General features: G+C 39.4%; 1 protein-coding gene across 17 annotated transcripts in view; it reads left to right on the top strand.

Moving 5' to 3' along the window:
* NAA16 (N-alpha-acetyltransferase 16, NatA auxiliary subunit) overlaps positions 1 to 20520 on the top strand; it is an 80291-nt gene that overhangs the window by 29150 nt on the left and 30621 nt on the right. For 7 of the 17 annotated variants that reach the window (XM_036454775.2, XM_036454773.2, XM_036454770.2 and 4 more), the window contains 5 exons: positions 2945 to 3041; positions 9079 to 9185; positions 14073 to 14145; positions 16991 to 17160; positions 17490 to 17642. In XM_036454775.2, the coding sequence (XP_036310668.1) occupies positions 2945 to 3041; positions 9079 to 9185; positions 14073 to 14145; positions 16991 to 17160; positions 17490 to 17642 (600 nt within the window). Of the gene's footprint in view, positions 1 to 2944; positions 3042 to 9078; positions 9186 to 14072; positions 14146 to 16990; positions 17161 to 17489; positions 17643 to 20520 lie in introns of those variants that run through there. The other 10 variants (XR_004990874.2, XM_045588679.1, XM_036454771.2 and 7 more) reach the window with 9 other exon arrangements.

Raw genomic sequence — 20520 nt, 5'->3', positions numbered from 1 at the left:
TGAAAAAGGAAAAGTGGAAATTCACCAGAAAGGTGGAGAAGTTCACTGTGCACAAAACCTGTACCAACTTTGGAGTTGCTAACTAAAACTCCTCCAAGTCTGTGTGGATTCCTGCAACATGAATCTGAGAGAGAACCTTGCACATGGAGCCTAATTCTGTACCTGCAGCTGCAGACAGTCGACTACTCCAGCCATAGATAGCAGTAGCCACAAGCAATATGCTGAAGATAACAGTCCAGGATGGTAAAGAAGCCTTGCCATGCTAGCAGTGATCAGTTGTGCAATGGTGCAGGTTGCCCTGGAAAAAGCCAAAGAAGGTCAGACTTGCATTGTCATTGCCCACCATTTGTCCACCATCCAGAACTCAAATATCATTGCTGTCATGTCACAGGGAACAATGATTGGGAAGAGAACCCATAAAGAACTGATGGCCCAGAAAGAAGCTTACTACAAATTATATAGTTCCTTAAATGCCTGGCAGCAATTTAAAAAGGACATAAAAGAACTCAATTCTTTTCATTGAATCTCTCTACAGTTACTTTTTAACATAACCACTATTGTCCTTCTCATTCTTGTTCTTACATTTTTAATTCCAGTTTGCAGATGTGGAATGAAAAGTCTTAAAAGAACTCAAGCCCTGCAAACAGCATTCACCTTTCTAGATTTATTAAGAAAACAAAAAGGGGGAAATGCTGGAGGCTAAAACCAACAGAATTAGCATATTATGCAAAAAGACCCATTGGAAGGCCAATGGACTTTGATATTCAGCAGGGCTGAAAATCAGCATAATATTGCCCTGCTGTGGGCTCCATGGCTGAAGGCAATTCCCCTAACCTGATAATCCTTTTACTGTTTATCAAACTTTACCTTTGATATACCTGTATGCATTCCTAAAGGGCAAATGTGTATTCAAGTGAATAAAAGCTGACAGGTCCAGGGTTTGAGTGAGCTTCTCCTCTAGAGAGAGGTTTCCACCTGGCTCCCATGCCTTCTAAATTCTTAAAAAAAAAAAAAGAAATTGTGTGAGGCTGCAGTTAGGTGTTACCTATGCTGCCATCTTGGATTCTATCTCAGTAATTGTATTTCTGTGTCTGAATTAAATTTCTCATAAATCACATAGTTTAAAAAGAGCTTTGTTTGCTTTTTCTGAAAATTCTACAGTCAGTTGGCTTATTGCTTATGTAAAATAATGCATGCAATCTACCTTTGTAAATTATGCAGGATATTGTTTTAGAATAACAAACCAGATACAGATTATAATCTGCAAATTTTTGTTGCAAAGTATCATATAGATTATATTAGATGTATAGCTTCTATTTAGTACTATAAAATTAGGTGATCTTGGGAGGGAAAATACAACTTTCTATTAGAAGTATATTTTATATCATTGTATTTGGGAGAAATGATAATACTATTGTACTTTATTTTATTTATTTATTTATTTATTTTTTAATATATTTTATTGATTTTGTACAGAGAGGAAGGGAGAGAGATAGAGAGTTAGAAACATCGATGAGAGAGAGTCATCGATCAGCTGCCTCTTGCACACCCCCTACTGGGGATATGCCCGCAACCAAGGTACATGCCCTTGACTGGAATCGAACCCGGGACCTTTCAGTCCCCAAGCCGATGCTCTATCCATTGAGCCAAAGCAGTTTCGGTTATAATACTACTTTAAATAACTAGTATTAATAGGGTTCTTTATGATGGATTTTCATTGAGTATTTTAAGTGACAAGGCTGCTTTAGAAATTTAGTTTATCTTTTCACATAGAAAACATTTGCATTCAAGATCTTAAAACTGTTGCTTCTCTTAACCCTACCAGACCACTGTACCAATTTTTTGGTAATTTCCTAATCTGCCACTATCTTGCTGTACCTATTTTCATTTCTTTGCCTAGACCTATTTTCTACAATGTCTCCAAGTTCCATCTTATTCTAACACTTGTTTGCATGTAACTAACATTTTTTTATATCATTTTTTTTTTCTCTTTAATGCTCCGGAGCCCAGGTATAGGGGACAGTTAGGTTCAGGGCCTCAGGTCTCGTAGGTTTAAGCTTAATCAACGGATGTTATAGACTTTCTGTGGGTATATATATAGACCTCATTGGACTAGTGAGCTCATGTAAAATATGTTATAAAGAAGCGATTTTCAACCTTTTTAATCTAATGGCCCACATAATTACTAAAATTTTGTTGCGCACCAAAATATATATTTTTTGTCGATCTGACAAAAAATAGGTATAATTTTTATTCATTCACACTGGATGGCTTTTGTTGTGTTGGGTATTGTCATTTTTCTATTTGACACTCTAAGGGAAAAGAGGTCAGTGCCACTGACTAAATAGTCAAGTATTGCATGTCTTAAAATTTTTTCTTGCACATCAGTGTGCCTCTTGTTCCACTCTGGTTAAAATCTCTGTTATAAAAGAACATTTTCTTTTTCATGGGTTGTGTACCAAGGAATACAAGGCAAATGTAGTTTATCTTGAGTATTTTCGTCTTGAGTGTATATGATTTGAGTTGCATATACATTATGTTTTACTAAAAGAAGTTTTGGATTTTTCCAGAGATTGTTTTTAAAATAGTTGTTTACTAATTATATTATTTCACCACCACAGACATTTTAATGTCATTCTTATAAAAATTAGAATTGCTTTAATATTGTTCATTTAATTTTTCTTATAATTTTTAAAGTTTATTAGTATTTTATGATAGATACTAGGGGCCCTGTGCATGAATTCATGCACAGATGGGGTTTGGCTGGCTCGCCTCATTTGAGGCCAATCCAGTTGGCCAGGGGGAGGGGAAGCCAGAGGTTGGACAGCAGGCCCTGCCCTGTGGTCAAACTCTCAGTTGAAGTGGCAATTTGCATATTAGCCTTTTATTATATGGGATAAGTTTTGATTATTATTTGAATTTCACATATATTTTTTTGATAATAGGCACTTTAGAAGAGAGGCTTCAGATTTATGAAGAAATTAGTAAGCAGCATCCCAGAGCAATTTCACCTAGAAGATTGCCTTTGAATCTTGTCCCAGGTAATATTAGCATATCTTGGTAACACTAATAACTATTTGTTAAAATTACTCAGCACAATTTACATTTTACATCTGTAGCATTCTGGGAGGTGGGCGTGGTCATTTATTAATTTATTATGCATCAGTTAATAAGAGTGTTCAGTATATAGCTATATGTTGGTTTTATGTATCAGAAATTATATAAAATTTTTCTTATGTGACTTTAAAAATTAAATGCCATTTTAGAAGGTAAATGAAATTCTTGGAGTTGATGACAAATTTTATATGAGGTAATATGATTTAAAGTGGTAGAAATTTTGTAGTTTTGGATAATTTAAGAAAATAAGTTCAAAGAAAGAGTTGTGAGCTCACCATGTTCAATATAAGAATATCACATTCCTATTGAAGGTCTTCTCTCCTCAGATTTGACATCTTTCCTGATAGTTGGTTTAATCATGCCATTGTTTTTATAGAGCTCTATATATTTTATATGTCCAGAAACAAAACAAAAAAAACCCTGCTTTTGTACTTATAAATTGGAGTATTATAGTTTATATTCTGTGATTTGCTTTTATTGAACAATAGTATATTAATGACCTTGTTTCAGGTTGTTGCATGTAGTTAAACTCATTCACATTTGGGCTGTATAGGAGGTAAAAAGTACATTAGCTCTTTTCATATTGATATCTTTTTGATGATTTTGAAAGAGTTTTTCTTATACCTAAAGCAAAAACTACGAGATGAGTAATAGTAATTTTTGGATATAATACCATATGGGAATGAGTAGTTGAGTAGCTGTTGGTAGGCTTCTTGTTTGGATGATACATTCATATAGTTTCAAATACTAGTCAAAGGGTACAAAACTGTCTCTTCCTGACAACTGTTGTTACCAGTATATGGTGTGTTCTTCTAGAAATACATTGTGCATATACAAATAAAAATATGTTTGGCAAGTTGATTTATAGTCCCCCCCTTCTCTCCCCCCATTTTGTACAAAACTGATAGCAAACAGATTTTTCTGCTCCCCACTGCCAGCCTCCAATTGGGGTGGGGCCAGCCCTGCAATCTCCTGCATCCCTTTCCCCCAGCAGGCCTGGCCCCACTTGTGCACAAATTCATGCACTGGGCCTTTAGTTTTATTTTATTTTATTTTATTTTATTTATTTATTTTTTTTAAATCAATCTTTATTGTTCATATTGTTACAAAGGTTCCTCATTTCTTCCCCCCTCCACCAGGTTTCCACCCCACCCTCCACCCCTTCCCCATCCCCCATTGTCCTCGTCCATAGGTGCACAGTTTATGTTCAGTCTCTTCCTCCCTCCCTTTCCCCGATAGTAAATCCCTTTTCAGATAGTAAATCTGTTACTTAGCATTTTCTCATATCAATAATACCTCCATATGCCCAATGATACACTTCACACAAAAGACATTTCCAAATAGGTCAACCAGCCTCATCCAGGCCCCACCCAAGGCACTCACAGAGCAATACCCCAGCACTATACTAACTCAACACATCCAGATCTAAGCCTTCATCATTTGATTCAGCAGACCCTCAAGTTCCCACAAAAGTTTCCAGCCATGTCTGAGAGGTAGCCGTGGGGCAGGGGCAGGCGAGGAGCGAGCTGTTCAGGGCCTGGCTGCTCCGGGCCGGGCCTCTGTTGCTCTGGTTCGTTCCACAACCAGCTGCTCCAGGTCTGGTCACTGCCGCTCCCAACCTAGTTGCTCTGTACTTGGCAGCTGCTGCTCCGGGCCTGGCCTCTCCCAGCCTGGCAGCCGCTGCTCCGGGCCTGGCCGCTCCCAGCCTGGCAGCTGCTGCTCCGGGCCTGGCCGCACCAGACCCGGCTGCTCTGGGCCCAGCTGCCCCGGGCCCGGCCGCTCCGAGTCTGGCTGCTCCCGGCCTGGATGCTCCGGGCTTGGCTACTGCTGTTCTGGGCCTGGCTGCTCCCAACCAGGCTGCTCTGGGCCTGGCTTCTCCGGGTCCGGCCACTCCAGGTCTGGGTGTTCCTGGACTGGCCACCCTGGGCTTTGCCGCCTCCGCCTCAGGCCTGGCTGCCACTGCCCCAGGTCTGGCTGCTCCAGTGCTGGCTGTTGATGCTCTGGTTCTGGCTGCTGCTGCTCTGGGGCCTGGCCGTTGCTGCTCCGGGCCCGGTTGCCACTGCCTTGTGCCTGGCCACTCTAGACCTGGCCGCCGCTGTTCCAACATTCTGTCCTTTTTTTTTTTTTTTTTTAAAGCATTTATGTTGCAATGTTGGCTAGTGAGTTGAGTTCTGACTTAATCTTTGATTTTTTCAAGATCTTCTTTGTATTCTTTCTTAAGTAATTTTACTATCTTTTGCTCTCACTTGATTTCTTCACATTGAGAACTTCTTTGGTTTCTTCCTCGTCTTGGGAGCTCAGCAGGTTGGCCTGTGGCACCCCTTTGTTCTCTGCGGGCTCCTGCGCTGCTTCAGCCTGTTGCTGGGGTCGGCGCCGCCCAGGAAGCAGCCCCCGTCCTTGGCTCCGTTGCCCGCGCTCAGCGGTCGAGGGCTCAGGGGCACCCCCCGCCCCCCGGGCCCCGTCGCCCGGCTCCTTGCTGGTGCCTGGCTGGCCGGTGTCCGGCAGGGGCTCCTGCTCCTTGTCGCGTTCCTCCAGTCTGGAGCTTTTTTTTCTCCTTCCCGCTAGGGGAGTCCAGGATCAGAGTCAACAGACTGTCCTCTGCGCACAGTGTGCGCGACTCTGGGGGCTCCGCTTTTCTCCGCTCCCCTGGGATTGCGCCTCACAGCCCCGTCTCCCCCTGCCTGAGCCTGGGTCCCCAGGGTCTGGCCTAGGACTGGGGTTCAGAGCAGTCGAAAATGGGACCCAATATGCTGGGGCTCCTGTTTCCTTCTCTCCAGGGCATTCCCGCATCAGAGTCAACATTCCTTCCCTTGCAAGCAATGTGCGTGACTCCAGGGCCTTGGCCTTTCACCGCTCTCCCAGGACTCCACCTCACAGCCCCGTCTCCCTCTGCTTGAGCTTGGGTCCCCAGGGGTTGGCCTAGAACTGGGGTTCAGAGCAGTCCGGACTGAGGCTCAGCGCCGCCGGAGGCTTTGTTCCTTCCGGCTAGGATAATCCAGCATCAGAGTCAACATTCAGTCCTCTGCATGCAAAGTGCGCGCAACTCCGGGGGCCCTGCTTTTCGCTGCTCCCCTGGGATTCCGCCTCAGAGCCCCGTCTCCCCCGCCAGAGCCTGGGTCCCCAGGGTCTGGCCCGTAACTGGGGCTCAGCGCTGCCAGTTCGGGGGTTCAGCCCAGGCTGGGGGTTTTATTTCCTTCCTGCTAGGGAACGCCAGGCAGCACCCAGCCCTCTCCTCCTCTCTGGCTGCGTCCTCTCACGCGCGCGTGCGTGCGAGCGCGCAGCATGTCTCCGTACCTTAGGCTTTTTTTCAGCTCCTCTGATTTTCCTTCTGGTTTTCTCTTTCCTTCTTGTTGTAGAATTTTCAGTCAGTCGACTACCTGTAGCTCTGGGCAATGTCCACTCTACATTTTAGTTGTATTCCATTGAAATTGTTGTGTGCTGCTGCGGTTAGATGTCTACCCGAGCAGCCATCTTGGATCCTCTGGGCCTTTAGTTTTAAATAAAATCTGCCAGTATAATATGGATAGACTGAGAAATTTGACCAAGAAGTGGAGTTTAGAATAATCTCTGACATGAAAATAAAATGCTTGTTTTTCAGCAGATAGCAAATAATGGAAAAGATTATTAACTATATAAATACAACAGTTGTCAGATAGCAAGGCATATAATGATAGACAACATTTATTGATTACTATATGTCATACACATTGCTTACTATTGTATAATTATTGTCTTGCTTGAACCATACAAGAGTACTTTTTTTTTTTTTTTTTTAATTGATTTTTTACAGAGAGGAAGAGAGAGGGACAGAGAGTTAGAAACATCGATGAGAGAGAAACATCGACCAGCTGCCTCTTGCACACCCTCTACTGGGGATGTGCCCACAACGAATGTACATGCCCTTGACCGGAATTGAATGCGGGACCCTTCAGTCTGCAGGCCAACGCTCTATCCACTGAGCCAAACCGGTTTCGGCAGAAGAGTACTCTTGAGGCTAATGGTGTTACACTCATTTTACAGTAGAGAAGGATAGGTTTTTAGTAGACAAGTTGTTTGCACAAGGTCATACAAAGTAAGTGGAGGTTTATATTCCTGTAAGCAATAACATCTCTGCTACCACAATACAATATTGTTAACTTTTGCTTTATTTCAGAGGACGTGCTGAAAAGATTTGATTTCTGAAATTTCTTTTGATTTTTAAGGAAGTAATGATGTATGTTTAACCCAAAGAGAAATTTTGTGTTGTCTTGGTAATCTGTAATTTTCAAAAGACCTATACTTTGTATATTTTCACATAAAAGATTAGTGATAATCTGGAAACAGTCTTTATAGTAAATTGAGTTAACAAATGTAACTTTTTATATTTGATAAATTTTGCACTCAGTAAAATTTAAATTTCTCTTTTATATTTTATGGCATGTAATTATATTGAGGATACATATTTTGTTTAGCCCTATTGGTCATAACAAATAGAAAAAACCACTTCAGGTTGGTGCTTTTTTTTGTAAAGTGTGATTCATAAAGAAACCTTGAGAGTTCATTTTCTTAACCTTACTTTTCGTTAAACCATTTATGACAAACAAGCATTCTTTTTAAAATATATACATATATATTTTATTTTTAGAGAGAGGAAGGGAAAAGGAGAGATAGAAGCATTGATGAGAGAAACATCAATTAGCTGCCTCCTTGACCTCCCCCTACTGCGATTGAGCATGTAACCCAGGCATGTGCCTGACTTCTTGGTACATGGTAATTTTCAATCATGGAGCCATACCTGTCAAAAAGTTCACATATCTGAGTTAGAGCCTTGTATTTAATATTAATAACCTTTTCAGTTTTTTATCTGCTTTCAAGAAGTGATACCAAAATTATTTTTGGGAGGTTTAACAGTAATAGAATTATTTACTTGATATTGCAAATAGGGTATTTATTTTAATTCTAATGTTAGAATGCCCCAGCATTCAGACTAATGTCTAATAACATGTGTTCTTTTATTTATTGTCTTTCTCCTGAAATGTTAAGTTCCATGATTTTTAAACTTTAATACCCAGTATTGGGAATGTGCCTGGCACATAGTAGGTGCTTGGTAGTTGATTGTGGAGTGAATGAATGTTGAAGTAAATAACTACCGTATTTTTCGGACCATAAGACGCACTTTTTTTCCCCCGGAAGTGGGGGGAAAAAGTCCCTGCATCTTATGGTCCAAATATAGCCTACACATATACTTTAAAAAAAAAGTTTTTTTACTTGCCCTGCTCTGTGTGGTCTCTGTGTGCTTGCCCGGCTCTAAAATGGTTCTAAATGCTGCTGTTTACTTTACAGGGTTGATTACATGTGTTTATGACTGTGATGTTGGGTTTTAATGCACATAAAATATTTTAGGACACTATTTGTTTCAGAATCTTTTTTTCTTCATTTCCCTTCTCTAAAAACTGGTGCGTCTTATGGTCCGGTGCGTCTTATGGTCCGAAAAATACGGTAGTTGGTTTGGAACATTTGTAAATACTGCTTTAGTTTTTAAAAATTATTTTGGCTGCTACTTGAATATAGTGTAGTTACAGTAGAATCATTTTAAATCTTCAGAGTCCTTTATGAGTTGTCTGCTCATAGGACTGAATCAGTGCTGGTTGTTGAGATTAGGAGATATATTTGCTATGGGGATTATATTTAGAGTGGTGACTATATTTTTACTCAAAGCTGCATAGTCCTTTTATTTATCTATCTTTGGAAGTGTTCTGATATTTTGAACCTAGGTCTAGGGAAAACTATAGCTGCCAACTGAGATATTTGGTGTTAGGCTTTATGCTGGTAACAAACAAGAAATCATGCTTGCTGACTGACTTTTGGGTTTAAAAATTGGCAAGAAGTGTTATTTGTTTCCGAATTGATTTTTACTTATAAAATCATTTTGAGAACTATTTACATTAATTAAACCATAACAAAATACACTTTCCTTTCTAGGTGAAAAATTTAGAGAGTTAATGGATACGTTCCTGAGAGTTAACTTCAGTAAAGGCTGCCCACCGTTGTTTACTACTTTGAAATCCTTATATTACAATACAGAAAAGGTAAAATTTGGTCTTCATTCACTTTTGCTGCAGTCTTTTTGCTAAGTTGTTTTAGAAAGATTTTCATGTAAAAATATGCTATCTATTATATAAAAACCTGTGGTCATCACACCGTAACAACTGGTCAGCAGGAAGCTGCATGCACGGCAAGGCGTGCAGATGGGTGGGGACTTGACTCAGGAGGACTTGACCGGAGGCATGGTTGGATTTCTGGGTTTTGCCTCCTGTAGCCGCGGGACTCTTTCTGGGTCTTGCCTCTCATGGCGGCGCGGGTTCTGTGTCTCAAGATTTCATGTGCTGTGCTCCTAGTTTATCTACACTAATAAAAGAGAAAAATGCTAATTGACTGTACACCCACAGCCAATCAGGAATGGTGTGTAAATTAAGCAACAAAGATGGAGGGGAAATTTGCATATGCAGGATGGGCAGGCAGGGCCTGATGCTGCCTTTGGGGTCCATTCAGCCATTGGTAACCAGGCAGGCCTGGCGAGTAGTGCCTGATAGTGCCCAAGGGATCAAGGCAACCATTGGGGTCAGGCAGGACTGACGGACTGCGCCTGATGCCACCCACAGTGTACATGCTGCTCTCGGGGACAAGTCAGGCCAGGCGGTCAGTGCCTTATTCACCCTTGGGGTCCAGGCCACCACTGGTAACCGGGCAGACCTGACGAGCAGTGCGTGACACCATCCACAGTTTCCAGGCCACCATTAGTAACTGGGCAGGCTAGGTGGGCAGAGCCTGATGTTGCCTGCTGAGTCGAGGCCAAGGTAGGCCGAGGGGCAGCGCTTGATGCCACCCACAGTGTCCAGGCAGCCACTGGGACCCTGGGTAGGTTGGGGTGCCCAGGGTCTCTGGGATCACTGTCTGCCCATGGACTGACTGTGGACAGCGGTGGAGCAGGCTGGGGTTGAACATTTTAATGAAAATTGAATGGGCCCTGGCCCACTGCGCCAGTCCCTGGCGAGGAGAGGGCAGTGGGCAGTTAGCAGGCACCAGAGCTTGGAAGGGATTGGGAGAAACCTGCAGGTATGCTACCAGGAAAAGGTACTGAACCATGATGATGCAGAGGGCTGGCTAATGGAGGCATGCAAAGGTGCAGATGAAGTGGCTCTCGCTGATGATGAGCTTGAAAAGTGCACCAACAGCCTGATGAATTAAATCACCTTTCTGAAGAAGGTGCATGAAGAGGGTATCACCGAGCTGCAGGTGCAGATCCAGTATGCTCAGATCTTCATGGAGATGGGCATGTTTTCCAAGTCCGACCTCTCTGCCATGCTCAAGGACATCCGCGCCCAATATGAGAAGCTGGCTGCCAAGAACATGCAGAATGCAAAAGAATGGTACAAGAGCTGCTTCACTATGCTGATCAAGAGCACTGCCAAGAACACCTATGGGGTGTATGCCACCAAGGAGGAGGTATCTGAAAGCTGCCACCTGCTCAAGGGCAAGACCCTGGAGATCAAAACATGCCAGGGCATGAACTAAGTTTTGGGAAAGCAGCTGTGAGAGCTGGAGGATAAACAGAACTCTGATGTTAGTGCTATACACGACAAAGTCAACAAATTAGAAATTTGAGAACTACAAAGAGTGAAATGGCATGGTATTTAAAAGAATACCAGGACCTCCTCAATGTAGCTTTGGACATTGACATTGCAGTTTACAGGAAACTCTTGGAAGGTGAGGAGACCCAGCTTAGTTTCACCAGTGTGGTAAGCATAGCCAGTGGCTACTCCCGGAGTTCCCAGATCTTTGGTCGATCTTCCTAAGGTGGTTTACAGACTAGCTCCTACTTGATGTCCGCTTGCTCCTTCCCTTCTTAATACACCAGCCATGTCCAGGAGGAGCAGATCAAGGTGGAAGAGACATTGAGGCTGCAAAAGCAGAGGAAGCTAAGGATGAACACCCTTTTGAAGGAGAAGCTGAAGAGGAGGAGGAGAAGGAGAAGGAAGTAGCTGATGAAAAGGAAGGAGAGGAACAGAAAGAATTTGCCAAGAAGGTGACAAGGAAGAATTTGAGGATGCAAAGGAGGAAGAAGTAGGAGGTGAAGGTGAAGGAGAAGATGCCCCAGGATGAGAAGAAAGATGAAGGTGCTGGGGAAAAGCAAGCAACCAAGAAAAGATTGAGCCTCTTTTCTTAATTATTTCAGGAATAATCCTGAAACCAGGTCAATCCTGTCACCAACCAAGCAGTTTAGTTCCTGATACTGTATGAATTAAGAAGTCAATATATGTAACATTCTGAAGTGACTCAGGTTGGACATTAAGTGTTCTATGACTTTTCTTCTTATGCAGAGTAACTGTTTGCTTGCAGAGTGGCTTCCTGGCTTGCTTATGAGTTCAGGATCTATGACAATGTGAATAATTCAGATGTTTACAATAAAAACACATGAATACATGGATTCACTGATGTTAATGTTAATGTTAAACTTCATGGAAAAAATAGTCCTTTGAGTCTTTGGTGGTTAGTTTTCAATTTTTTGTTTTGTTTTGTTTTAGCCATTCCTCCTGGGTGTGAAGTTGTATCTCATTGTAGTTTTTATTTGCATTTCTATAATGATTATTCATGTGCCTCTTTTCATGTGCTTACGGCTTATTTTTATATCATTTCTGAAAGAATGTCTATTCAAGTATCTGTCCCATTTTTTAAATCAGATTGGGCTTTTTTTTGTTTGTATTTATGATTTCTCTATATATTCTGGATAGTAATCTTTTATTAGATATATGATTTGCAAATATTTTCTCCCATTCTGTGGGTTGCCTTTTTACTCTGTGAGTAGAGACTCTTTTGATGCACAAAACTTTCATGAAGTTTAATTTGTCTATTTTTGTATTGTTTTGTTTGTTACCAGTACCTTTGGTGTCATATACAAGAAAGCATTGCCAAATCCAATGTTGGGAAGTTTTTTTTTGTTTTGTTTTTGTTTTTTCCCCCCCCCTAAGAGTTTTGTTGTTGTAGGCCTTATATTTAGGTTCTTAATCCATTTTGAGTTATTGGTTTCTAGTCTTAATGTAACTCTGTGAGTCAAGAATTGCCCTTGAGTAGTAAGTATGCTGGGGACATCGGTGACCAATACAGCAGAGTAGTTAAGAGCTAGCCTTGCTGCTTGGGTTAAATTCTGGTTTTTCCATTTTATACTTTCAGCTAATTTTAATTTTTCTTTGCATGTTTAAAGTACTTGTGACAATTAATGGCTTATTATTATTTTTTTAAAATATATTTTATTGATTTTTTACAGAGAGGAAGGGAGAGAGAGAGTGAGCGCTAGAAACGTCAATGAGAGAGAAACATCGACCAGCTGCCTCCTGCACAACCCCTACCGGGGATGTGCCCGCAACCAATGTACATGCCCTTGCCTGGAATCGAACCTGGGACCTTTTAATCCGCAGACCGATGCTCTACCACTGAGCCAAACCGGTCTGGCTTATTATTGTTATTGTTACTCTGCTTGTTATATTCTTTTTTTCTGGTGGTATTAGTAGCATCTCACTTTATAAAACTAGAAAACTTTCTCAAATTATCAAAATAATACCATATTGGTCAGACACTATTAAAAGTTTTAATGGTTTTCGTTCACTTTTTTTTTTTTTTTTTATTGTAACAGATTTCATTACACAAAACTTTACAATCCCCAAACCATATCTATAATAATAAAAGCATAATATGCTAATTAGTCCAGACATCCTTCTGGACAACCTTCTGGATGAAATTGGGGCTTCGAGGAAGCCTGGGTCTCAGGTGCCAGAGGGAAACCAGTGCCAGCAGTTGGGGGAAGGAAGGCCTACTCTTGCACAAATTTCGTGCATCAGGCCTCTTGTATACTATATAAATTAGACAGAAAGTATGCACACATAACTTCGTTGTAAAAAAAAAAAGTATAGTTGCTGTGGAAATTCCTTTACTTTTGACCTTATTTTTTTCTTCGAGTTCACAAATAAGATGGTTATTTTCCAATTTATTCTAAATAGTTAACATCAATAGGCATTTAAAATCAGTAGTTACATTTAATGTCTACTGCCACTTATAATTCATGTAACTTTTCATTTGGCACTTTCAGGACATATAACATTTATAGTGCAGTTTATAATATTTTTGTTTTACCTGAGTAGCATTGAAATTCAAATCTGTTTAGTAAAGTGGACATCTAGTTTACTTAACCTCTTTTTTCATCAACTCACTGTATAGTTTAGATCAATTTTATTTGACTTTTTTATGAGTGACATTTTAGAAAATTTGAATATATAATGGCCTACAACTCCATAGTAAAACAGTGAGAAGCAAAAAGCAAAAAAATTAACTTAGTAATAAAGTATACAGATGTGTTTATTGGAGGAATAAAGGTTTTGTAATAACTAATAATAGTTTGTCCTTCAAAACTTGAAACTGCCGAAACCGGTTTGGCTCAGTGGTAGAGCATCAGTCTGCGGACTGAAAGCGATTCCGGTCAAGGGCATGTACATTGGTTGTGGGCACATCCCCGGTAGGGGTTGTGCAGGAGGCAGCTGGTTGATGTTTCTCTCTCATCGGTGTTTCTAACTCTCTCTCCCTCTCCCTTCCTCTCTGTAAAAAATTAATAAAATATATTTAAGAAAAAAACAACAAAAAAAAACACCTGAAACTACTTATTAGGATGAGAAATTAATGAGATTCTGTTTTATTATTAATAAAGAGATCAGTGTGTTTTCTGTGTGTGTGTGTGTGTGTGTGTGTGTGTGTGTGTGTGGTTTTTTTCTCACTTTTCCCTACATAGGAAATGGGGAAGAGCAGATACTTTAGTAGCTTAGTTAATTTTTAATTTTGAAATAAGCTGTATATTGTTTCCAAATCTAATTTAATTTATAATAAATTAAATACCTTTAATGAAATATTTAAAACTGTTTCTTTGACAGATATCTGTGATCCAGGAGCTTGTTACTAATTATGAAGCCTCTCTTAAAACATGTGACTTTTTTAGCCCTTATGGTAAGTTTAAATTAGATTCAACTGGAATTTGATTACTCATTTAATCCATATTTAATATTGTAATTTTCACTAAAACTATCTTATGTTTATTATGTACATGATACATGATAACTATTTACTGAAAAGTTTTTGAATTAGTGAATAAAATACAAAGAGCACTTCAATTTTATTTAATTAAAAATTTCCTTAATGTGAGGTGGGAGTTAACTCTATTTTAACACAAGTAAAGACTTGAGAGACTGAATAGCTTGCCAGAAATGATGCAGTTAGGTTTTTTGTGGGTTTTTTTTTTAAACATATTTTATTGATTTTTTACAGAGAGGAAGGGAGAAGAATAGAGAGTTAGAAACATATATGAAGAGAAACATTGATCAGCTGTCTCCTGCACACCTTCTACTGGGGATGTGCCTGCAACCAGAGTACATGCCCTTGACCAGAATCGAACCTGGGAGCTTTCAGTTTGCAGGCCGATGCTCTATCCACTGAGCCAAATTGATTAGGGCCAGTTAGTTTTATTGAAATACATTATTACTGAATCCCTACTTTCTCCTCTTTGTTTTTTGTTTGTTTGTTTTGTTTTTTGTTTTTTCTTCAAATTCTATAAAATTTGGTTCTTTGTTTTTCTGTTTATAGGGGCATATGTAAATCAAGGCAACTTCAGAAAAACTCTCTAGATTGCTTTCAGTGATGCAGATGGTAACTTTAGTCTGGTTTCTTCATGTCTTTTATATGTCATTGCTCCCTTGTTTTTGTCAGTTTGAAACAAATTCCATATAATTGACACAGAAGTAAATAGAATAATGAACTCTTTGTGTCCCCATCACCCAGCTTCTGCTGTGAACATTTTGCCAGTCTTATTTGAAGTACCTTCTGTCTACTTCTTTTCCTGGAATATTTTTAAAGCAGACATACTATTTTACCTGTCATTACTTTAGTATACATCACTAGCTGTTTAAAACCACAGGTTTAAGATGTAACCACAGTTCTGTCTAACACAAAATTAATTCTCATACCATATCTAATACCCCATGTACATGCAAATTTCCCTGATTACCTTAAGTCTTTGTATAATTGGTTTATTTCTATCTGGATCCCACTAAAGTCCACACTTGATTTTTATGTCTCTGATATTCTTTTAATCTTGAGGAATGTCCTCCACTCCCTTAAAAAAAGTTAAAGGTTGTCTTGTGTAATGTCCCATATTCTGGATTTGGCTGATTTGCTTTCTCATGATATCATTTAATATGTTTTGCTATCATCTATATTTCTTGTAAACAAATTTACAAGCTTGATTAGAATCAGGTTCCATTTGAATACTTCATATGTGATGCATTGTATTTCCTGTTATATCACAATTTGAGGCAGAAGATACTCTGTCTCTTTGTGATGTTAAGGTTGGTCAGGTTTCAGACAGTGCCAGCCTGATCTGTCCATTAAAGCATTCCTCATTGGCCTCTCACCTAATGGTTTCAGCAGCCACTGAGAATCTTTGCCCCAATCTCTTATTTTATTCAAATAATCATTTCTTTTGTATTTATTAGTAAGAAATCTTATAAAGAACTTCTCATCAAATATTCAGTTCCTCTGAACTATAATTTATGGAGGAGGAATAAGATAAATGCTAGGCTTTTTGCCTTTCTTTATTATTTGTGTTTAATTTATAGTAATTTGTGCATTTGCATGTTGTTGTTTTATTTGGTAGCTAGTCCAGATGACCTGAGTTTTTCTGATGTAGTATGGGCAAATTCTCTTTTTCATTCTTTCTTCCTCATTTTATATCTGTAGAACTTAATTTAGCCACTTCTATAATCTATTTTGAGAGCTTGGTAGTTATTTCTTTATCTATTCTTTTTTTTTTTTTTTTTTAAATATATTTTATTGATTTTGTACAGAGAGGAAGGGAGAGAGATAGACAGTTAGAAACATCGATGTGAGAGAGTCATCGATCAGCTGCCTCTTGCACACCCCCTACTGGGGATATGCCCACAACCAAGGTACATGCCCTTGACCGGAATCGAACCCGGGACCCTTCAGTCCCCGAGCTGACACTCTATCCATTGAGCCAAACTGGTCTTGGCTATTTTTTTTATCTATTCTCTTGTAGCTTGAAGATATAGGATGGGTAACAGCTGATTGTATATGAGTGTTATTGTCATATAGAGTTACTTCTACCTTGTCAGGAAAGTATCTATATATATAAAAGGCTGATATGCAAAGTGTCCCCTTGGGAGTTCAACCACTCGCTATGTCGTTTGCTTATCACCAAGGGGTGGCTTGGAATGAAGGAAGGCCTTGGCCAGCAGCTAGAAGGCTCTGATCAGCACTGATTGCCCACCAGGCCTAGGGATCCTACTGGTGCACGAATTTCATGCACTGGGCTTCTAGTCTTCTTTATACTCTTCAACTTTGGGTTTCCCTAACTTAGTCTTGAAGCCTAGACAGTGTTAAGTCCTAGCAGTTCTTGCCTATGTGAAAATCTTGCAGTGGGAGTTAGGGACATTTTTCTCCAATCTATTTTTCTTGATCTGCTGTCTTACACTCCCAGCCTTGAGAATTCATAGTTAAATTGATTTATCTTCTTTCTTCAGGACTTTCTTTGGAGTGAGGGTGGGGTTAGAAGCCTATGACACTAGTATCTTATTTCTTTGCTTGGCTGCTACTTTTTGAATTTGATGACAGGAAGTCATACCTCTTTCTGTTGAAATTGGTTATCTTGCTGGGTTTTTACTGTTTATTATTATAATTATTAATTTCATTATGCTTTGGGGGAGAGAAAGTATCTGATATCCTTTATTCTTTACTTTGCCTTTTTCCCTATAATAATTTTATGTTTGTTTGATTGCAGAGAATGGGGAGAAGGAACCCCCAACAACACTACTCTGGGTTCAGTATTTCCTGGCACAGCACTTTGATAAACTTGGGCAATATTCTTTGGCTCTGGATTATATTAATGCTGCAATTGCTAGTACTCCAACTCTAATAGAATTATTCTATATGAAAGCAAAAATTTACAAGGTAAAATCCTAGACGTGCTTTATGAATAATTGAAGAATTTAGCCACGTAAGAACTCTTGGAGTTATTTTTGTGTAGAAATAACTTTTACGTAACCATAATAATCTATTTCTAATACTCTAATAATCCTAAAGAGTTTTAGGTTGCATATTTTTAGACTCAGTGTTAATCATTTGATTCAGCTCTTAGTAAGTGAATTTTAATTTATCTAAAGATTTCTAGATAAATTTTACAAAAATGGCACTAAATTTCTAATTTGTCTTTCTAAACTGTTATTTGTATTTCTCTTAATCATAAACTATAATTTCTGTAATATCTTAATATCTTAAAGCATATAGGTAATCTCAAAGAAGCTGCAAAGTGGATGGATGAAGCACAGTCTTTAGACACGGCTGATAGATTCATAAATTCCAAATGCGCAAAGTATATGCTTCGAGCAAATATGATAAGAGAAGCAGAGGAAATGTGCTCCAAGTTCACAAGGGTAGGAAATAGCATGTAATTATGAGTTAGTAAAATTAAACCAGTTCTGTGGTGATTTTTGAAGTTTGCCACTAAAGTTCTTGAGAATTCATTTTTTGTTATTTTTTCAAATTCCATTTAGCTCGTACCCTAAGTATGGTTTCTTACAGAGGAGGTTGAGTGTATATATGTGTACATGTGCTTCTGGTGGGGAATGGTTAAAAAACAATAGTAGGAGCAGCCCTATCTGGGTGGCTCAGTTAGAGCATCCTTCCATACACCAAAAGGTAGAGGGTTTGATTCCCAGTTAGGGAATGTGGGAACAAACTTAGGTGTGTTTTTTTGTTTTTTTTTAATATATTTTATTGATTTTGTACAGAGAGGAAGGGAGAGAGATAGAGAGCTAGAAACATCGATGAGAGAGAGTCATCGATCAGTTGCCTCTTGCACACCCCCAACTGGGGACATGCCCGCAACCAAGGTACATGCCCTTGACCGGAATCGAACCTGGGTCCCCTCAGTCCCCAAGCCGACGCTCTATCCATTGAGCCAAACCGGTCCCGGCCAAACTTAGGTTTTGAGTTTGATCCCTAGTCAGGGTGTGTATGGGAGGTAACAGATAGGTGTTTCTCTCATGTAGATTTTTTTGTTTGTTGTCTCCTTTTTCCTCTCTTTCTCTTCTCTCTCTCTCTCAAATCAGTAGAAACATATCCTTGAGTGAGGATTAAAATTTAAAAAGCATTAGCGGAAGCAACATAACTTTATACAAAAATAAGCAATGTGCCATACTTAAGTGAATGTGTGTGATATTATATTTATAATTCTTTGTCTAACTATAAATTTGTTACTGCTGTTTAATTTTTACAGTGTCTTACTTGAGAATTGCTCATAAAATTCTGTGTAGAATTGAGATAAGGAGAGCCGTGGCCAGTTTGGCTCAGTGGGTAGAGCGTCAGTCTGCATACTAAAGAGTCCCAGGTTTGATTCCAGTCAAGGGCATGTACCTCAGTTGCAGGCTTCTCCCTGGCCTGGGCCCTGTTTGGGTTTGAGCAGGAGGCAACCAATAGATGTGTCACTTTCACATTGATGTTTCTCTCTGTCTTTTCCTCTCTCTTCCACTCTTCCTAAAAATATCCTTGGGTGAAGATTATCAATAAGATAAAAAAAGAATACACATACATACACACACACACACTGAGTGGCCACATTATTATGATCTCCAAATGCATAATAATCTGGCCACTTGTTGTGTCTGTGTGTGTGTATTAGAGGCCTGGGGTATGAATTTGTGCATGGGTGGGGTCTGGCCAGCCTGGCCAGGGGTAAGGGACATGGGTGGTTGGCCAGCTTGCCTGCTGGTTGAGCTCCGAGTTGAGGGGACAATTTGCATATTAGTCTTTTATTATATAGAATATACACTGAGTGGCCAGATTATTATGCTTTCAGAGTTCATAATAATCTGGCCACTCAGTGTATATGATGTTATTTAATCTTAATCCTATGCTATCATTACCATCATAGTATATAATAAATAATTTAGAGAGGTCAGGTACTGTGCCATCTGGAGACCACCCAGTTTGCCATTTATTTGGAGCCAGGATTCTAGCTTAGGTGTCTCTGACTCTAAAGCCTAGATTTTAGGATTGTGTTGTATAGGAGCAGAAACTTTAGTGACTAATGTTTCTAAAACTCAGGAGCCATGGGATCAACAGCAGATGTAAAGTGGCAGATAAAATGTTGGGGAAAGGTATTAGCAAGAATGATGAGTATTAGGAGAAAAAAGTAGGAAAATAGTAATACTGTTTATGTTCATGTAGCACTTAATGTGTTTGTCTCACATTTTATAGCACTGTGATTGGGCTTCTGAAGAGGTTATTTCAATCATCTTTAGTTGCATAATAAATATTGCTTAGAGCTCAAGTTTTTCTTTTTTTTCACTTTAAATATAAGGTATTTATTTACTTATTATTATTTTTAAATAAATCTTTATCCATATTATTACAAATGTTCCTCTTCCACCCCTCCTAAATGCTCCCCTCCACCAGGTTCCCAACCAACTCTCTGCCCTTTCCCCACCCCCATTGTCCTCATCCATAGGTGCACAGTTTTTGTTCAGTCTCTTCCCGCACCCTCCACTCCCCTTTTCCCTGAGAATAGTCAGTCCACTCCCCTTCCATACCTCTGATTCTGTTATATTCAACAGTTAATATTGTTCATCAGATTTTTTTAATTCCCTTGGCTTTTAGTTTCACTTGTTGATAGTTATGTATTCGTTGTTCATAATTTTTATCTTTATCTTCTTCTTCCTAAAGAACCCCCTTCAGCAATTCATATAATTCTGTTTGGCGGTGATGAACTCCTTTAGCTTTTTTTTATTTGTGAAGCTCTTTATCTGGCCTTTGATTCTGAGTGATAGCTTTGCTGGATAAAGTATTTTTGGCTGTAGGTTCTTGCTATTCATCACCTTGAATATTTCTTGCCATTCCCGTCTGGCCTGCATGGTTTCTATTGAGAAATAAGCTGACAGTCGTATGGATGCTCCTTTATAGGTAACTACCTGCTTTTCTCTTGCTGTTTTTAATATTGTCTCTTTGTCTTTTGCTCTTGGCATTTTAATTTTGTCTTGGTGTGGTCTTCTTTGGATTCCTTTTGTTTGGGGTTCTGTGTGCTTCCTGGACTTTTAAGTCTAATTCTTTCACCAGGTGGGGCAAGTTTTCTGTCACTATTTCTTCCAGTATTCTTTCGGTTTCTTGCTCTCTCTCTTCTTCTGGGATCCCCATAATTCTGATGTTGGTTTGCTTGAAATTGCCCCAGAGTTTTCTTATATTATCTTCAACTTTCTGGATTTTCTTATCTTCTTTCTTCTGTGGAGGGGTGTCATCTGGCTCTTTGTGTTCCAA

Source organism: Pipistrellus kuhlii, unplaced genomic scaffold (assembly GCF_014108245.1).
Source record: "Pipistrellus kuhlii isolate mPipKuh1 unplaced genomic scaffold, mPipKuh1.p scaffold_m20_p_3, whole genome shotgun sequence".
NCBI lineage: Eukaryota > Metazoa > Chordata > Mammalia > Chiroptera > Vespertilionidae > Pipistrellus > Pipistrellus kuhlii.
The sequence above is the reverse complement of the archived record's forward strand: the minus strand, read 5'-3'. Positions and strand labels throughout refer to the sequence as shown.